This window comes from Bison bison, unplaced genomic scaffold (assembly GCF_000754665.1).
Source record: "Bison bison bison isolate TAMUID 2011002044 unplaced genomic scaffold, Bison_UMD1.0 scf7180017864040, whole genome shotgun sequence".
Classification (NCBI taxonomy): Eukaryota; Metazoa; Chordata; class Mammalia; order Artiodactyla; family Bovidae; genus Bison; species Bison bison.
The window spans coordinates 1,486,186-1,502,503 of record NW_011494612.1 but is presented as its reverse complement, the minus strand read 5'-3'; the positions used below and the strand labels follow the sequence as shown (position 1 = coordinate 1,502,503).

Sequence of the window (16,318 nt, the reverse complement as noted above, 5' to 3'; positions counted from 1 at the left end):
GTCCAAGGGACTCTGAAGAGTCTTCTCCAACACCACAGTTCAAAAGCATCAATTCTTCGGCACTCAGCCTTCTTCACAGTCCAACTCTCACATCTATACATGACTACTGGAAAAACCATAGCCTTGACTAGATGGACCTTTGTTGGCAAAGTAATGTCTCTGCTTTTTAATATGCTGTCTAGGTTGGTCATAACTTTTCTTCCAAGGAGTAAACATCTTTTTATTTCATGGCTGCAATCACCATCTGCAGTGATTTTGGAGCCCACCAAAATAAAGTCTGACACTGTTTCCTCATCTATTTGTCATGAAGTGATGGGATCAGATGCCATGATCTCAGTTTTCTGAATGTTGAGCCTTAAGCCAACTTTTTCACTCTCTTCTTTCACTTTAATCAAAAGGCTCTTTAGTTCTTCTTCACTTTCTGAAATAAGGGCAGTCTGTCTGCCCTTCTCCATCAGAGGGCAGACAGACTAAAAACCACAATCACAGAAAATTAACAATCTAATCACATGGACCACAGCCTTGTCTAACTCAGTGAAACTAAGCCACGCCGTGTAGGGCCACACAAGATGGATGGGTCATGGTGGAGAGTTCTGACAAAATGTGGTCCACTGGAGAAGGGAATGGCAAACCACTTCAGTATTCCTGCCTTGAGAACCCCATGGACAGTATGAAAAGGCAAAAAGATAGGACACTGAAAGATGAACTCCCCAGGTTGGTATGTGCCCAATATGCTACTGGAGATCAGTATAGAAATAACTCCAGAAAGAATGAAGAGATGGAGCCAAAGCAAAAACACCACCCAGTTGTGAATTTGATTGGTGATGGAAGCAAGGTCCAATGCTGTAAAGAGTAATATTGCAAAGGAAACTGGAATGCTAGGTCCATGAATCAAGGCAAGTTGGAAGTGATCAATCAGGAGATGGGAAGAGTGAATGTTGACATTTTAGGAATCAGTCAACTAAAATGGACTGGAAAGGGTGAATTTAACTCAGATGACCATTATATCTACTACTCTGGGCAAGAATCCCTTAGAAGTGGAGTAGGCATCATGGTCAACAAAAGAGTCCAAAATGCAGTACTTGAATGCAGTCTCAAAAATGACAGAGTAATCTCTGTTCATTTCCAAGGCAAACCATTCAATATCATGGTAATCCAAGTCTATGCCCTGACCAGAAATGCTGAAGAAGCAGAAGTTGAACAGTGCTATGAAGACCTACAAGACCGTCTAGAATTAACAACAAAAAAAGATGTTCTTTTCATTATAGGGGACTGGAATGCAAAAGTAGGAGTCAAGAAACACCTGGAGTAACAGGCAAATTTGGCCTTGGGATACGGAATGAAGCAGGGCAAAGGCTAATAGAGCTCTGCCAAGAGAATGCACTGGTCATGATAAGCACCTTCTTCCAACAACACAAGAGAAGACTCTACACATGGACATCACCAGATGGTCAGCACTGAAATCAGATTGATTATATTCTTCATAGCCTAAGATTAAGAAGCTCTATACAGTCAGCAAAAACAAGACCAGGAGCTGACTGTGGTTCAGATCGTGAACTCCTTATTGCCAAATTCAGACTTAAATTGAAAAAAGTAGGGAAAATCACTAGACCATTCAGGTATAATCCCTGATTATACAGTGGAAATGAGAAATAGATTTAAGGGACTAGATCTGATAGAATGCCTGATGAACTATGGACAGAGTTTCATGACATTGTATAGGAGACAGGGAGCAAGACCATCTCCAAGAAAAAAAAATGCAAAAAAGGAAAATGGCTGTCTGAGGAGGCCTTAGAAATAGCTGTGAAAAGAAGAGAAGCGAAAAGCAAAGGAGACAAGGAAAGATATACTCATTTGAATGCAGAGTTCCAAAGAATAGCAAGGAGAGATAAGAGAGCCTTCCTCAGTGATCAGTGTGAAGAAATAGAAGGAAAAAATAGAATGGGAAAGACTAGAGGTCTCTTCAAGAAAATTAAAGATACCAAGGGAACATTTCATGCAAAGATGGGCTCAACAAAGGACAGAATTGGTATGGACCTAACAGAAACAGAAGATATTAAGAAGAGGTGGCAAGAATACACAGAAGAACTGTACAAAAAAGATCTTTGTGACCCAGATAATCATGATGGTGTGATCACTCACCTAGAGCCAGACATCCTGGAATGTGAACTGAAGTGGGCCTTAGGAAGCATCACTATGAACAAAGCTAGTGGAGGTGATGGAATTCCAGTTGAGTTATTTCAAATCCTCAAAGATGATGCTGTGAAAGTGCTACACTCAATATGCCAGCAAATTTGGAAAACTCAGCGGTGGCCCAGGACTGGAAAAGGTCAGTTTTCATTCCAATCCCTAAGAAAGGCAATGCCAAAGAATGCTCAAGCTACCACACAATTGCACTAATCTTATACACTAGTAAAGTAATGCTCAAAATTCTCCAAGACAGGCTTCAACAATACATGAACCATGAACTTCCAGATGTTCAAGCTGGTTTTAGAAAAGGTAGAAGAACCAGAGACCAAATTGCCAACATCTGCTGAATCATGGAAAAAGCAATAGAGTTCCAGAAAAACATCTATTTCTGCTTTATTGACTATGCCAAAGCCTTTGACTGTGTGGATCCCAATAAACTGTGGAAAATTCTGAAAGAAATGGGGATACAAGACCACCTGACCTGCCTCCTGAGAAACCTGTATGCAGGTCAGGAAGCAACAGTTAGAACTGGACATGGAACAACAGACTGGTTCCAAATAGGAAAAGGCATACGTCAAGGCTGTATATTGTCACCCTGCTTATTTAACTTCTATGCAGAGTACATTATGAGACACGCTGGACTGGAGGAAGCACAAGCTAGAATCAAGGTTTCTGGGAGAACTAGCAATAACCTCAGATATTCTGATTACACCACCCTTATGGCCGAAAGTGAAGAACTAAAGATCCTCTTGATGAAAGTGAAAGAGGAGAGTGAAAAATTTCAGTCACTAAGTCATGTCTATTCTTTTGTGACCCCATGGACTATATGTCAGGCTCTTCTGTCCATGCAATTTCCCAGGCTAGAATACTGGAGTGGATTGCTATTTCCATCTCCAGGGGATCTTCCTGACCCAGGGATAGAACCCACATATCCTTCATTGACAGATGGATTCTCTACCACTGAGCCACCCGGGAAGCCCTGGGATTATCCTGGACTGGTCCAAATCAACCAGGATTATCTCTCCATCTCAAAGGCCTTAATTTATGACATCTGTTTTGACATATAAGATAGCAATTTCACATTTTCCAAGAATTAGCACATGGATATCTTTGAAGACAATTATTCTTCCTAGCACAAGCACTTAATGCAGGCATTTTTTTCTGAGGACTGAGACAAAACAAAATCCCTTCCCTAGAAGAGATTACATTTGAGGAAATACTGAAACAGAGAAGGGAAATACAAAAAATGTGTTCTATGAGATAAGGATGAACAGTTAACAGCACTATGGGGAGCCTGCCTGAGGTTGAGGGTGAGCTAGAGAAAATTTGGTTAGAAAATTAGAATAATTCTTGACATAGTCCTATGACTCTGTTACTTTTCCTGCAGGTTTTGAGACTCTGGGATATTCAGCATCAACTGTCCATCCAGAGGATCTCTTGCTTTTTCCCCAAGAGTCAGGACTTCAGGTGTCTCTTCCACTTTGATGAAGCCCACGGACGACTCTTCATCTCGTTCAATAACCAGCTAGCTTTGCTGGCAATGAAAAGTGAAGCCGGCAAGAGGGTGACAAGCCACAAGAAAGCAGTCACTTGTGTACTTTACAATTCAGTCTTGAAGCAGGTAACGATGCTTTTCTGTCACTCTCCTAACATGTGCCCACATTCAGCTCCTTAATTCAATCTGGGGACAAATATAGAAAAGGAAAGGTGGGAAAGAAATGATTTAGGCTGTGTGCTTTTCTGCAATAATGTGTATTCGGGTGGATTTGGAGAGTTATTTCATTTTCAACCAGCAACCACAGCAGCACTGATAGAGTTACTCGGAGGCAGTATTCCAGCTAAAGCAAACACAGCATGGAATGTAATTGAACTTATCTTTGTTACCCTCTAGTTTAGCTCTTGATGCCAAATGCAAGTGAATCTGGCTGTAAAATTCCCTCTTACGCACACCATCACCATCCCCCTGCATCCCTGTGGAAAGATCTGAAATATGCATGAAATGTAATTAGCAAAGATCCATTTTGCCGGCACAGTTTCGGCGAGTGGCTCGCTGTGGCAGGCCCGGAATGTATTCATAATAAAATGATTCTGTTAAATGTGCTGCCACTTGGTATGCAGCTCAAGTGTTGTTTGTCTCCCCACCACGTTAATGACGCTTTGCAGCCTTTGCTTATGGGAGCGCTCCCTGCATGTCAATGAGAAAATGGGCTGCTCTGGAGTGGAGATGCCACAGGGACCACAGCTCTTCTTAGAGGACAGGGAGGGCCAGCCTGTGGGTATTGTGGAGGGAGTGGAGCAATCCTTTTCATTGCCCTTGGAGCTTAGTCTGTGGCCATGATCACCCCAGGCCTGACAGTCACAGAACAGCAGGAGCCAAGCTGACAGCCAGTATCCAGCTTGTGGCCAATTAAACAATAACTCCAGCCCATCCTTCTTTCCTTTCTGCAGAAGCTTCTGCATCCACGCAGAAATGAGTAGTTCAGATGGTGTGCAACGGGAGGAAAGGCCTTTGTTAGTAATGAGTAGTGTGTCATGTCACTACTTCAAATACTCTGCTGGTTATTCTAGGAGATAAAAGTCCTTTACAAAACAATCCATTTTGAATTCCATCTGTGGGGGAAACATCCCCTAGTAAATGTTTTACTGAACTGTATGAAGGCAGCCAGTTAATTTGGCTCCCTGGTGGCCACTGAGAGATATATTTCTTTCCAGAAGAATGTTCTGTTAATGGAGATTTGCAGAGTTAAAGTGCTGAGTTTATGTGTAGATGTTATGATCCTATATTGCCTGACCATAAGATGAGCAATTTTCCATGAGGCATTCAGAAAATAGGACACAAAGAAGGTCTGGAGTCTTCCATTTGGAACATGAAGATAAAGCCAAAATAACACAAGGATATGCCAGTTATAGGCAACAACGGAATATGCACATGTGGAATATTACATGCAAAGAATCTCTGTACAAATGAGTTGGATATTGATGCCTCTTTTATTTCTGAGATCAAAAGTATAAATAATTAAATGCAATGTTAAAGTGTATATAAAGTACATAGAGTTGTGTATCATCAGAAATGTTTCCTATTATCAGCTAAACTATGGAGAAACACTTTAACATTGTGTAACATTTATAATTGCAAAAAATATATATTGCAATCAAGTACAAAGGAAACAATATCACCCACAGACCCATAAGCCAGTGATAACTGATCATTTCTAAGTAGTTAGATAAAACAAATGAAACTGTTTTGAACAAGTGTCAGGTGCCAGGATCAAGGGATCAAAGATTCACATACCACAAAGTTTCTTTACCCTCATAGTTCAAGGAGATTTAGATACAGAGAATCTTCCCAGAGCTCACTGCTGGGCAGGTGCTCATTACAGGATTGTGGGGTGATATCAGGGGACCAGACACATGACTCACTCACAAAGAAACAATGGAATAGAGTAAAATGAAGAGAGGAAAAAGCAAAGTGCTATCCTTGGAAAGAGGGCCATTCTGCCTAGGGCTGAGTGGGTGACAGTTTAGCAGAGCCCTGAAATCTCCAGTGGGAACCTCTGAAAGGAGAGAATGAAGTAGCTTCAGACAGATGGTACAACATGGCCACCTGTTTAAGCACAAACAATGCATTTTTTTTTCAGGGAGAGGGTTTATTCTGATGTGACTAGTTTGTGGGTACTTAGCAAATACTGGGAGACTTGAGACAGTGGAGGGAGCTTAGAGTCAGGTTGTGAATGCCATTCACTCAATGAACCAAGGTCTAGTCTTGGAAAAATACAGACTTGAGGTTAGAACAGCAATTCTCACAGTGTGATCTCAGATTTCTGGGGAAGTCAGACCCTTTCAAAGGGTCAAAACTATTTTCATCATAATATTCATCTATTGTCCACTTTTTCCACTCTCATTGTTTCATGAGTGCACAGTGGTGTTTCCTAGAGGCTATGTGATGATTGATGGCACAATGTGCTTTTGTATTTATGTGTTTTAATGATTTCTCAGTTTAAACTTGTAATATGGTAAATAAATATATGTGTTTATCTGTTTTTGTCTTTATCTCTATCTCTGTCTCCCAGATAAATAGAAGCTATTTGGATTCTTCTGTACTTTTTAATAGTGTAAAATCAAAAGATCAACGTTTTGAGAACTCAGAAAGAAAAGAGTTCAAATGTTTGGCAGACTACGTCCTGTGTCTAAGCTTCGGTTTATTGATTTTCACCAGTGTGTGGCTGCGTGTTGGGGGCAGGCATAGACATGATGATGATAGCAATGGCTGTCTCTGCAGCATCGCCCTGCTGTGTCCTGCTTCTCAGAGGTAGTTCTTCTTCCTCCCAGGCAGTCAGCCCAGGCAAGTCTCCCTGGTCCCCCCAAACCTCTCAGGTTGAAGGGTGATGCTTTTAATACACCTCTTCCTTATTTACATCTTGATATTTCTTACTCTTTATTTTACCCATGTGACATATGAAAGCAGAAGTTGGAAACAGTTAGAAAGGCAGAGGGACCCCTGAATAGGGCTTTGTCTCTGGCTCCGTGAGATGAGGAAGTGGTTTTTCCTGCTCCTCCTCTTCTCTGCCACTGCAGTTCTTGCTGGTTAACATTCAGTTCTGGCACTCCTCTCTGGTCCTCTCTGCATCTGATGTCTCCAGGAACATCTTATGCCACACCTCTCTCCCTTGCATTTCTAGTTGTTATCCAGCTAAACAGTTACCTAAATTCTCACTTTCTCTCCTCCCATGTTTGATAAAAGGGAAAGATTCTTGTCTTTCACTTTCGTATTTTCCTACAACTCCCAACACTCTTCTGAACAGCAACAAATGCTCAATTCTAGATTTGGTAGATTGTTGCTATTTCTAAATCTAAGTTCAAAAGGAACCCATGCTTTTTCAGTCTGCTGGTGCTCTTAGGTTATTTGGTTTGGTGCCTTTTTGAAATACTTTCCTTTTATCTGAATCAAATGAAAACATGACAACATGTTGTCATTTCAACACTTTGCTACACCTTATTATTATTTCATTCTATTTGGTCATCAATGAGAACTTCCCATTATTCCTATATGAAAGTGACATGGCATATTTCTGTGACTCATCTTCCTGCCTTTTGGTACCTTCACATCCTAATCTAAGAAAGTGATGTTAAGCCACACAGAGACTTTGAAAATGGACTGTGAGCTTTATTTCACTCAGCAAAGCTTACCCTCTCAGCTAGTGGCAGAACAAGTTGGGACAGGATGAGGGAGTCCTTGGAATGCACAATTTTGAAAGAATCAAAGTCACACAATATCCTGGAGGTAGTTCTAATGAACTATCTGCATAGAATTCTTAAGTGAAGCTTTTCTTAAAAACCCACAATTGTTGGGGCACTTTAAAAATGTGTTTGTAGATATCATATAAACTGAAAAAGAGAAAATTTCTGACTTATCCTAATGATGTGCTTTTGTAAAACAGGTGATGTTTCAGTGCTTTTTACATCTGGACATGGTTAGGCTAAATGTAAATAGGCATTATCAAATCTTGACAGTGATATTCACTATTTTTCCCATTGAAATAATTTACTTTTTGTAAAACAATACTTTCTTATTACAAGAAATTAAAATAATGCTGTAAAGTTCAAATAAGGAACTAAATATTGCTGAAATATCATCAACATGTTCTAAATACCTCTCTGTGCATAGACTATTTCACCTGAATATGGTTCTATAACCTACATTTTACCCTATGACATATTGGAATTAATTCCTTGTTTCTAATGTAGATCTCCTTCATCATTTAAAAAAAGCAGCACAGAGTCCCACTGTATGTGTATCATAATTTACTGATGCATTTGCCTTAATGAGCATTTTGCTATTATGAATTTCTTTATGCATAAATATATTCACACTCATGACTTTATCTCTCTAAGGCAAAATCTTAAGAATGAATTTCAAAGTTAAAATATATGTATATGAGATAATTTGGTACACAAATTGCCTCCTGAATCTTACTATGTTACCCAATCTTTAAGAGTAAACACATTATTCATATAAAGAGACATGTCAGACAGCAAATGCCTGGCAGCCTCTGGCAGGACTCCTACGATCTCTGACATTGTTCCTGTTATTCACCAGGAAATGTTGTCTTTGAAAATTTGAAGATTAGACCTTCTTTACTTTACTCAGAGTAGTGTCTGTTTCTTGAGGACCAACCCTTACAAGAAACATGATGTCAATCATTCATTTAAAATGGGGTTAAGGTATAATTTTTTAGTGACAGTGCATCTCCTGTCCTCTTTTCTGCATGCGATTTTGGGGGAATTGTGATGTTTGAGAGTCTAACCAATTCAATACATAGTTCCTATGGGAACTGTAAAATCTGAGTAGAGGGAAGTGGACAAGCTTGAGGGAAATTTATCTCCACTTTACAAGACATTATGCCTCTTTGTGCTTGTATTTAGGGCAAAATCAATGAGTTTCTCCTTGATAAGTAGATAAACACGGATGAAAACTTTCTCCTTGCCTGCTTACTGCTGGGCTCCAAGTGACTTGTGTTAATGTGGCTTTTCTTCACTGGTCAGATTAAGGTTGTACTTGGTTACATGTCAATACTGAGGCTATGAGCTCTGGTCACTTGTTTAAGACATGGGAAATGCCTTAGTGTTAAGGGTAGAACTCCCCTGGTGTTCCAGTGGTTAAGACTTCATGCTTCCACTGTAGGGGACCCAGGTTCGATCTCTGGTTGGGGAACTAATATTCTGCTTGCCAACATATATATACACTTACATGCGTGTGTGTGTACATATACATACATGTTTATTTAAAAGTGATTGCTTGGAAGGAATACCACATTTCAGTGTTACAAAACTCAAAAAGACAAAGGGTATACAGTAAAAATTTCCTTTTATCACTGTTTCTACCTACCAGTTTCCTTTGCTTGTAAGCAACTAGTTCATGAGATCCATGAGCACCCTTTAAGAGCTGTTGTATTCATACACAAGTAAATACATATTTGTTGTAAAAAATATGTATACTCACTTTTAAATAGATGTGTATAATAATTCTTAATATTTAAGAATGTTAATTATGTGGTTTTACAAAACAGTCGTATGTTATATGCACAGCAACACTGCTCTGTACTTTGATTTTCCACCCAACAATACAGCCTAATGATCATTTTATTTATCTCATTACCCAGAATATCCTCTTTCTTTTTGACAGCTGCATGGTATTCTATTTAATGTGAGTGGCAAATGTTGAAAAGTAGAGACATTACTTTGCCAATAAAAGTCTGTCTGGCCAAAGCTATGGTTTTTCCAGTAGTCATGTATGGATGTGAGAGTTGGACTATAAAGAAAGCTGAGTGCTAAAAAATTGATGCTTTTGAACTATGGTGTTGGAGAAGACTCTTGAGAGTCCCTTGGACTGCAAGGAGATCCAACCAGTCCATCCTAAAGGAAATCAGTCCTGAACACTCATTGGAAAGACTGATGCTGAAGCTGAAACTCCAATACTTTGGCTACCTAATGTGAAGAATTGACTCATTTGAAAAGACCCTGATGGTGGGAAAGATTGAAGGCAGGAGGAGAAGGGAAGACAGAGGATGAGATGGGTGGATGACAGCACCGACTCGATGAACATGAGTTTAAGTAAGATCTGGGGGTTGGTGATGGAGAGGGAAGCCTGGTGTGCTGCAATCCACGGTTTGCAAAAAGTTGGACATGACTGAGTGACTGAACTGAACTGATGGGACCAGATGCCATGATCTTTGTTCTTTGAGTGTTGAGTTTTAAGCCAGCTTTTTCACTCTTACTTTCATCAAGAGGTTCTTTAGTTCCTCTTCGCTTTCTGCCATAAGGGTGGTGTCATCTGTATATCTGAGGTTATTGATATTTCTCCCACCAATCTTGATTTCAGCTTGTGTGTCATCCAGTCTGACATTTTGCATGGTGTACTCTGCAAGTGAGTTAAATATGCAGGATGACAATATACAGCCTTGATGTACTCCTTTCCCAATTTGGAACCAGTCTGTTGTTCCATGGATGTTCCAGTTCTAACTGTTGCTTGTTGGTTTGCATACAGGTTTTTCAGGAGGTAGGTAAGGTGGTCTGGTATTCCCGTCTCTTTAAGAATTTTCCACAGTCTGTTGTGATCCACACAGTCAAAGACTTTAGTGTTGTCAGTGAAGCAAATGTTTTTCTTGAATTCTCTTGCTTTTTCTATGATCCATTGGATGTTGCCAATTTGATCTCTAGTTCCTTTGCCTTTTCTAAATCCAGCTTGAACATCTGGAATTTTTTGGCTCACTGTTGAAGCTTAACTTGGAGAATTTTGAGCATTACTTTGCTAGCGTGTGAGATGAGTGCAATTGTGCAGTAGTTTGAACATTGTTTGACATTGTCTGTCTTTGGGATTAGAATGAAGACTGACCTTTTCCAGTCCTGGGCTACTGCTGAATTTTCCCAATTGCTGGCATGTTGAGTGCAGCCCTTTAACAGCATCATCTTTTAGGATTTGAAATAGCTCAACTAGAATTCCATCACCTCAACTAGCTTTGTTGTAGTGATGCTTCCTAATGCCCACCTGAGTTCACACTTCAGGATGTCTGGCTCTAGGTGAGTAATCACACCATCGTGATTATCTGAGTCATGAAGATCATTTTTGTATAGTTCTTCTGTGTATTCTTGCCATCTCCTCTTAATATCATCTGCTTCTGTTAGGTCCATACTGTTTCTTTCCTTTATTGTGCCCATGTTTGCATGAAATGTTTCTCTGGAATCTCCAATTTTTTTGGAGAGATCTCTAGTCTTTCCCGTTCTGTTGTTTTCCTGTATTTCTTTGCACTGATCACTGAGGAAGGCTTTCTTATCTCTCTTTGCTATTCTTTGGAACTCTGCATTCAGATGCATCTAGCCTTCCTTTTCTCCTTTGTCTTTCACTTCTTTTCTCAGCTATTTGTAAGGCCTCCTCAGGCAGCCATTTTGCCTTTTTTTTCATTTATTTTTCTTGGGGATGGTCTGATCACAGCCTTGTGTACATTGTTACTAAACTCTGTCCTTACTTCTTCAGTACTCTGTCTATCAGATCTACTCCCTTGAATCTATTTGTTACTTCCACTGAATAATTGTAAGGGATTTGATTTAGGTTTACTTGAATGGCCTAATGGTTTTCCCTTTTTTCTTCAATTTAAGTCTGAATTTTGCAATAAGGAGTTCATGATCTGAGCCACAGTCAGCTCCTGGTCTTGTTTTGCTGACTGTATACAGCTTCTCCATCTTTGGCTGCAAAGAATATAATCAATCTGATTTCGGTGTTGACCATCTGGTGATGTCCACGTGTAGAGTTGTCTCCTGTGTTGTTGGAAGACTGTGTTTGCTGTGATGTGTGCTTTCTCTTGGCAAAACTCTGTTAGCCTTTGCCCTGCTTCATTTTGTATTCCAAGGCCAAACTTGCCTGTTACTCCTGGTATCTCTTGACTTCCTACTTTCTCATTCCAGTCCCCTATGATGAAAAGGACATCTTTTTTTTTTTTTGGTGTTAATTCTAGAAGGTCTTGTAGGTCTTCATAGAACCGTTCAGCTTCTTAAGCATCAGTAGTTGATGCATAGACCTGGATCACTATGATATTGAATGGTTTACCTTTGAAACAAACAGAGATCATTTTGTCATTTTTGAGATTGCATCCACGTACTGCATTTCAGACTCTTTGTTGACTATGAGGGTACTCCATTTCTTCTAAGGGGTTCTTACCCACAACAGTAGATGTAATGGTGATCTGAATTAAATTCACCCATTCTGGTGAATGATATGATTATATTGCATTAATTTTATGATAATATTGCATTGATATGATAGTTTGCATTAATATTCAGAAGTTGAACCAATCAAATGCTTCTTACACTTTGTTGGATTTGAAATTATTTTGTTGAGTACTTTTGCCACTATGTTCATGAGGATATAAATACTTTTCTCTACTTGTATGTCTTTGATTTTGGTAATGCTGGTCTCATAAAATGAGCTTGGAAGTATTTCCTCTACTTCTTTTCCCTGAATAAGATTGTATAGAGTTGGCATAATTCCTTCCTTAAGTGTTTGGTAAAACTCAACATCTGCTGCTTTCTGTTTTGGAAGACTATTAGCTATTGATATAATTTATTTAATATTCGGTGAACTCCGGGAGTTGGTGATGGACAGGGAGGCCTGGCGTGCTGCGATTCATGGGGTCGCAAAGAGTCGGACACGACTGAGCAACTGAACTGAACTGATGGGCCTATTCAGACTCCTTCTTGTGTGAGTTTGGACAGATTATGTCATTCAACAAATCAGCCCATTTTATCTAGGTTATCAGCTTTGTAAGCACAGAATTGTTTAGCATACCTCTATAATCTCTTTAATGTGTATGGGGTCTTGGGTGATGTTCTCTCTCTGATTTCTGATGTTGGCAATGTGCATCTTTTGTCATTTTTTTTTTTTTAACTTAGCCTGGATATATCATCAAATTTAAAATTTTTTTCTAAGAACAAGCTTTTGGTTTCATTAATTTTAATGATTTTTTATTTTTAATTTCATTGATTTCTATTCTAATTTTATTTTTCTTTTCTCCTGGTTATTTATATTGTATTAACTCTTTTTTCCCCTACTTTTGTGAAGTAGAATTTTAGATGATTGATTTTAGATCTTTCCCCCGCCCAATACATGTATGTAGTGCCATAATTTTTCTTCAAAGCACTGCTTTCTCTGACCTGGGACTTAGAAGAAAATCTCATAAATTTTGATAAGGTATATTTTCATTTTCATTTAGTTAAAAATATTTTAAAATTTCTATTGATGTTTCTTCTTTAATCCATGCTTTATTTGAAATATGTTGTTTAGTCTCCAAGTGTTTGGGGGTTTTCCAGTTATCTTTCTGTATATGTTCTGAGTTTAATTTTATTGTGATCTACGATCAGACACTGTATGATTTTTATTCTTTTAAATTTGTTAAGGGGTGTTTTATGACCCCAAATGTGTTCTATCTTGGTGAATTTTCCATGAGCGCTTGAGAAAAATGTGTGTTTTGCTGCTGTTGGGTGAGGTGGTCCATAGATGTCAATTATATTCAGTTGATTGATGGTGTTGTTGAGTTCAACTACATCTTTACTGGTTTTTTGCCTAGAATGGTTCTTTCCATTTCTGATAGAGGGATGCTGAAGTCTCCTACTATAACAGTGGGTTCATGTATTTCTCCTTGTAATTCTACAAGTTTTGCCTCACATAGTTTGACAAAGGTTTTAGTCATATACACGTTGGTGATTGTTATGTTTTCTTGGAAAATTAACCTTTGTCCTTATGAAATGCCCTGCTTTATTCTTAATAACTTTCCCTGCTCTGAAGCCTGAACATGAAGTGAAAGTGTTAGTCATTCAGTCGTGTCTGACTCTTTGAGACCCCATGAACTGTAACCCATCAGGCTCCTCTGTCCATGGTATTTCACAGGCAAGAATACTGGAGCGGGTTGCTGTTTCCTCCTCCAGGGCACCTTCCCAACCCAAGACTGAACCCCAGATTCTTGCATTGCAGGCAGATTCTTTACCATCTGAGCCACCAGGGAAGCCCAGTTCAGAGCCTTCAGAGGACAAAGGCTCTGAAGTCTGATTTTTCTGAAATCAATACAACTACTTCTGCTTTATTTTGCTTAATGTGAGCATGAGATACCTTTCTTTATCCTGATCTGTAACCTCAAAATAATACTTGTAAACTTGTGGGAGAGCTCCCTATGACCAGCTACTCAGAATTTTTGACTCTCAGACTTGTCCACTTTGAGCTTCCAGCAATCCATCAGTTACAGTTCTGATTTTCTTCTCTCAGCTTCCTTCCCCAGGGAGTTTTTGGTTCATGAGTTTCTGCTCTGGTAGGTTGTGATTTTCTCGATCTGCCTGTTGGTCTCTCCAATTTGGAGAGCAAAGATCTGCCCTATGATCTCGCTTCTTGGAGTGGTCTAAGAAGAGTTGTTGATGTTTCAGTTTGTCCAGCTTTTTACTCATTGTTAGGATGGAATAAAAACTTCCAAGCATGTGGCATCAGGACCTGCAAGTCCAATGCAATCTCAACTATTTTTGGAAGTAGTTTTTTTTCTCAGCAATTTTTCAGAAGGAAGGAGGTGGTGAGGTTTTAGACTCAGAGTTTTCCAATGATTTCTACTGAGCAAGTAATTTAATTTCTTTAAGCAAAGTTTTATTATCTATAAAATAAGAATTTATAATACCTCCCATGTAGATTTTCTTTAAAGGACAAAGGCTATTGTGTATAAAGATACACAGAACAAAGCAGGAGTAAAAGCTAAATAAAGACTAGCCAAAGAGGGTAAGTGATGCTTTTCTGACTTCATACCCTAATCCCTGTGTGTGCCTGGTCGTTTGGGGAGTATTTTGAACACCTGAATAATGAGCACAGATGGTCCCAGCCCGTGGCCCGTCTCCTGATTTACATTGCTTCAGCCTTGCTGGCCTCCTTGCTAGTCCTTGAACATGCTAAAGACACTCTGTCTTGGGGCTTTTGCATTGCTGTTTACTTTGCCGGGAACTCTCTTCACCCAGGTATCTGTATGGCTCCCTCCTTCACCTTAGTCATATCTAAGGTGTCTAAGTCATATCATATCTAAATAATTCCTCAGGAAAACCTCCCTGAGCCCCCCAAGTTTGTACCCACTCCCAGTGATCTCTGCCTTCTTCTTGGTTATAGTTTTCTCCATAATGTTTTTCACTGTGAAATATTGTGTGTGTATGTGTGTGTGTGTGGGCACATGTGTGTGTATGTATGCATGCCTTTTTTGTCTTTCAGTTGCATTGCTTCCAATCTTCCTCCACTAAATATAAGGGCAGGAATTCTTCACTGTTGAATCACCAGTGCCTAGACCTTGTGCCTTGCATACTGTTGTTATTATTTACTCACTAAGTTGCATCTGACTCTTTTGTGACCCCATAGACTGTAGCCCATAGACAGAGGAGCCTGGCAGGCTATAGTCCATGGGGTCACAAGAGTAGGACACTACTTAGTGACTAAACCACCACCATCAGACAAGAATATTGGAGTGGGCTGCCATTTCCTTCTCCAGGAGATCTTCCTGACCTAGGGATCAAACCTGCATCTCCTGCATTGGCAGGATGATTCTTTACTACTGAGCCACCAGAGAAGCCCTTGCATATTGTGGGGGTTCAGTAAACTCAAGGAATGAATCTAAAAAGTCCAATTATAAATTCATCTAGAAAGAGGTGATACCTGACAAATAAGATTTATAAATGGAGAATGACGTCCTTAAAATATTTGCATTCTTTGTCTGTACCAGTCCTCTGAGATATTATTATTCTTCTCACCTCACTACTTACTGAGTTGTAACTTCTAGAGATTTGATGCAAAACAGAAATAAAAGAGGTAACCTGCTTTATATTATGGAACTATAAACAGCACTGACTTAAAAAAAATAAAATTATGAACAGCAATTCAATCAAATGTCCTGATCCCTTGGTAGGCAAGCAACACCTGCCACTGCAATTCTGTAATTTTTGATTCTTCTTGCCTAGACCTAGAAATTGAGATGCATGTAAAATAGAACAGAAGTGCTTATTGTTGTTGAAATAGCAAGAAGACATTCAGGGGGCATGGATAGTGCCTCCCATCTCTTACAATTTTCTGATTGACTGTGACAGCTTCAGATGAAAGAGACAAAAAGACCTCTATATTCCTAAACAGCGATTAACTCAGGTACATAAGGTGGAGCATTTCTCCATCGGAATGATTTGCTCACAAGGTCCATTTGCACTGAAGTGTAGTTATTAAGACCATGCTATTTTCTGCTCTGCAGATGCCAAAGCTCGGTCCTTAACGGTTAAGGTCTCATCTGATGAGAAGCAGTCAGGAGTAAACTGAAAACTTAAAGGGACTTGATATCATCAAAATGTGGCATCTAAATGTGATGCCAATACTTATTTCTGGGTTTTATCACTGATAAAAACATTTTGCTATAAATACCATCTTCACAGTCTGATAGTCAAACCTCTTCATCTGCCAAGTGATGTGAAACACGCTTCTCTCTCACTAGACTTTGAGTGTCTTTTCACTTGTCTTGTTATTCTTGTATTCTGATATTGTCATAGTGAGAGTAGATTCTGGTTAATACTGGGTGTGTGT

At 39.3% G+C, this 16,318-nt stretch overlaps 1 protein-coding gene across 1 annotated transcript in view; it reads left to right on the top strand.

Annotated features, from left to right (window-relative positions):
* WDR49 (WD repeat domain 49) overlaps window positions 1-16,318 on the top strand; it is a gene marked incomplete at its 3' end in the record, with an annotated part of 164,645 nt that overhangs the window by 76,721 nt on the left and 71,606 nt on the right. The window contains exon 7 of the mRNA XM_010835277.1: window positions 3,578-3,811. Coding sequence (XP_010833579.1) covers window positions 3,578-3,811 — 234 coding nt within the window. The remainder of the gene's footprint in view (window positions 1-3,577; window positions 3,812-16,318) is intronic.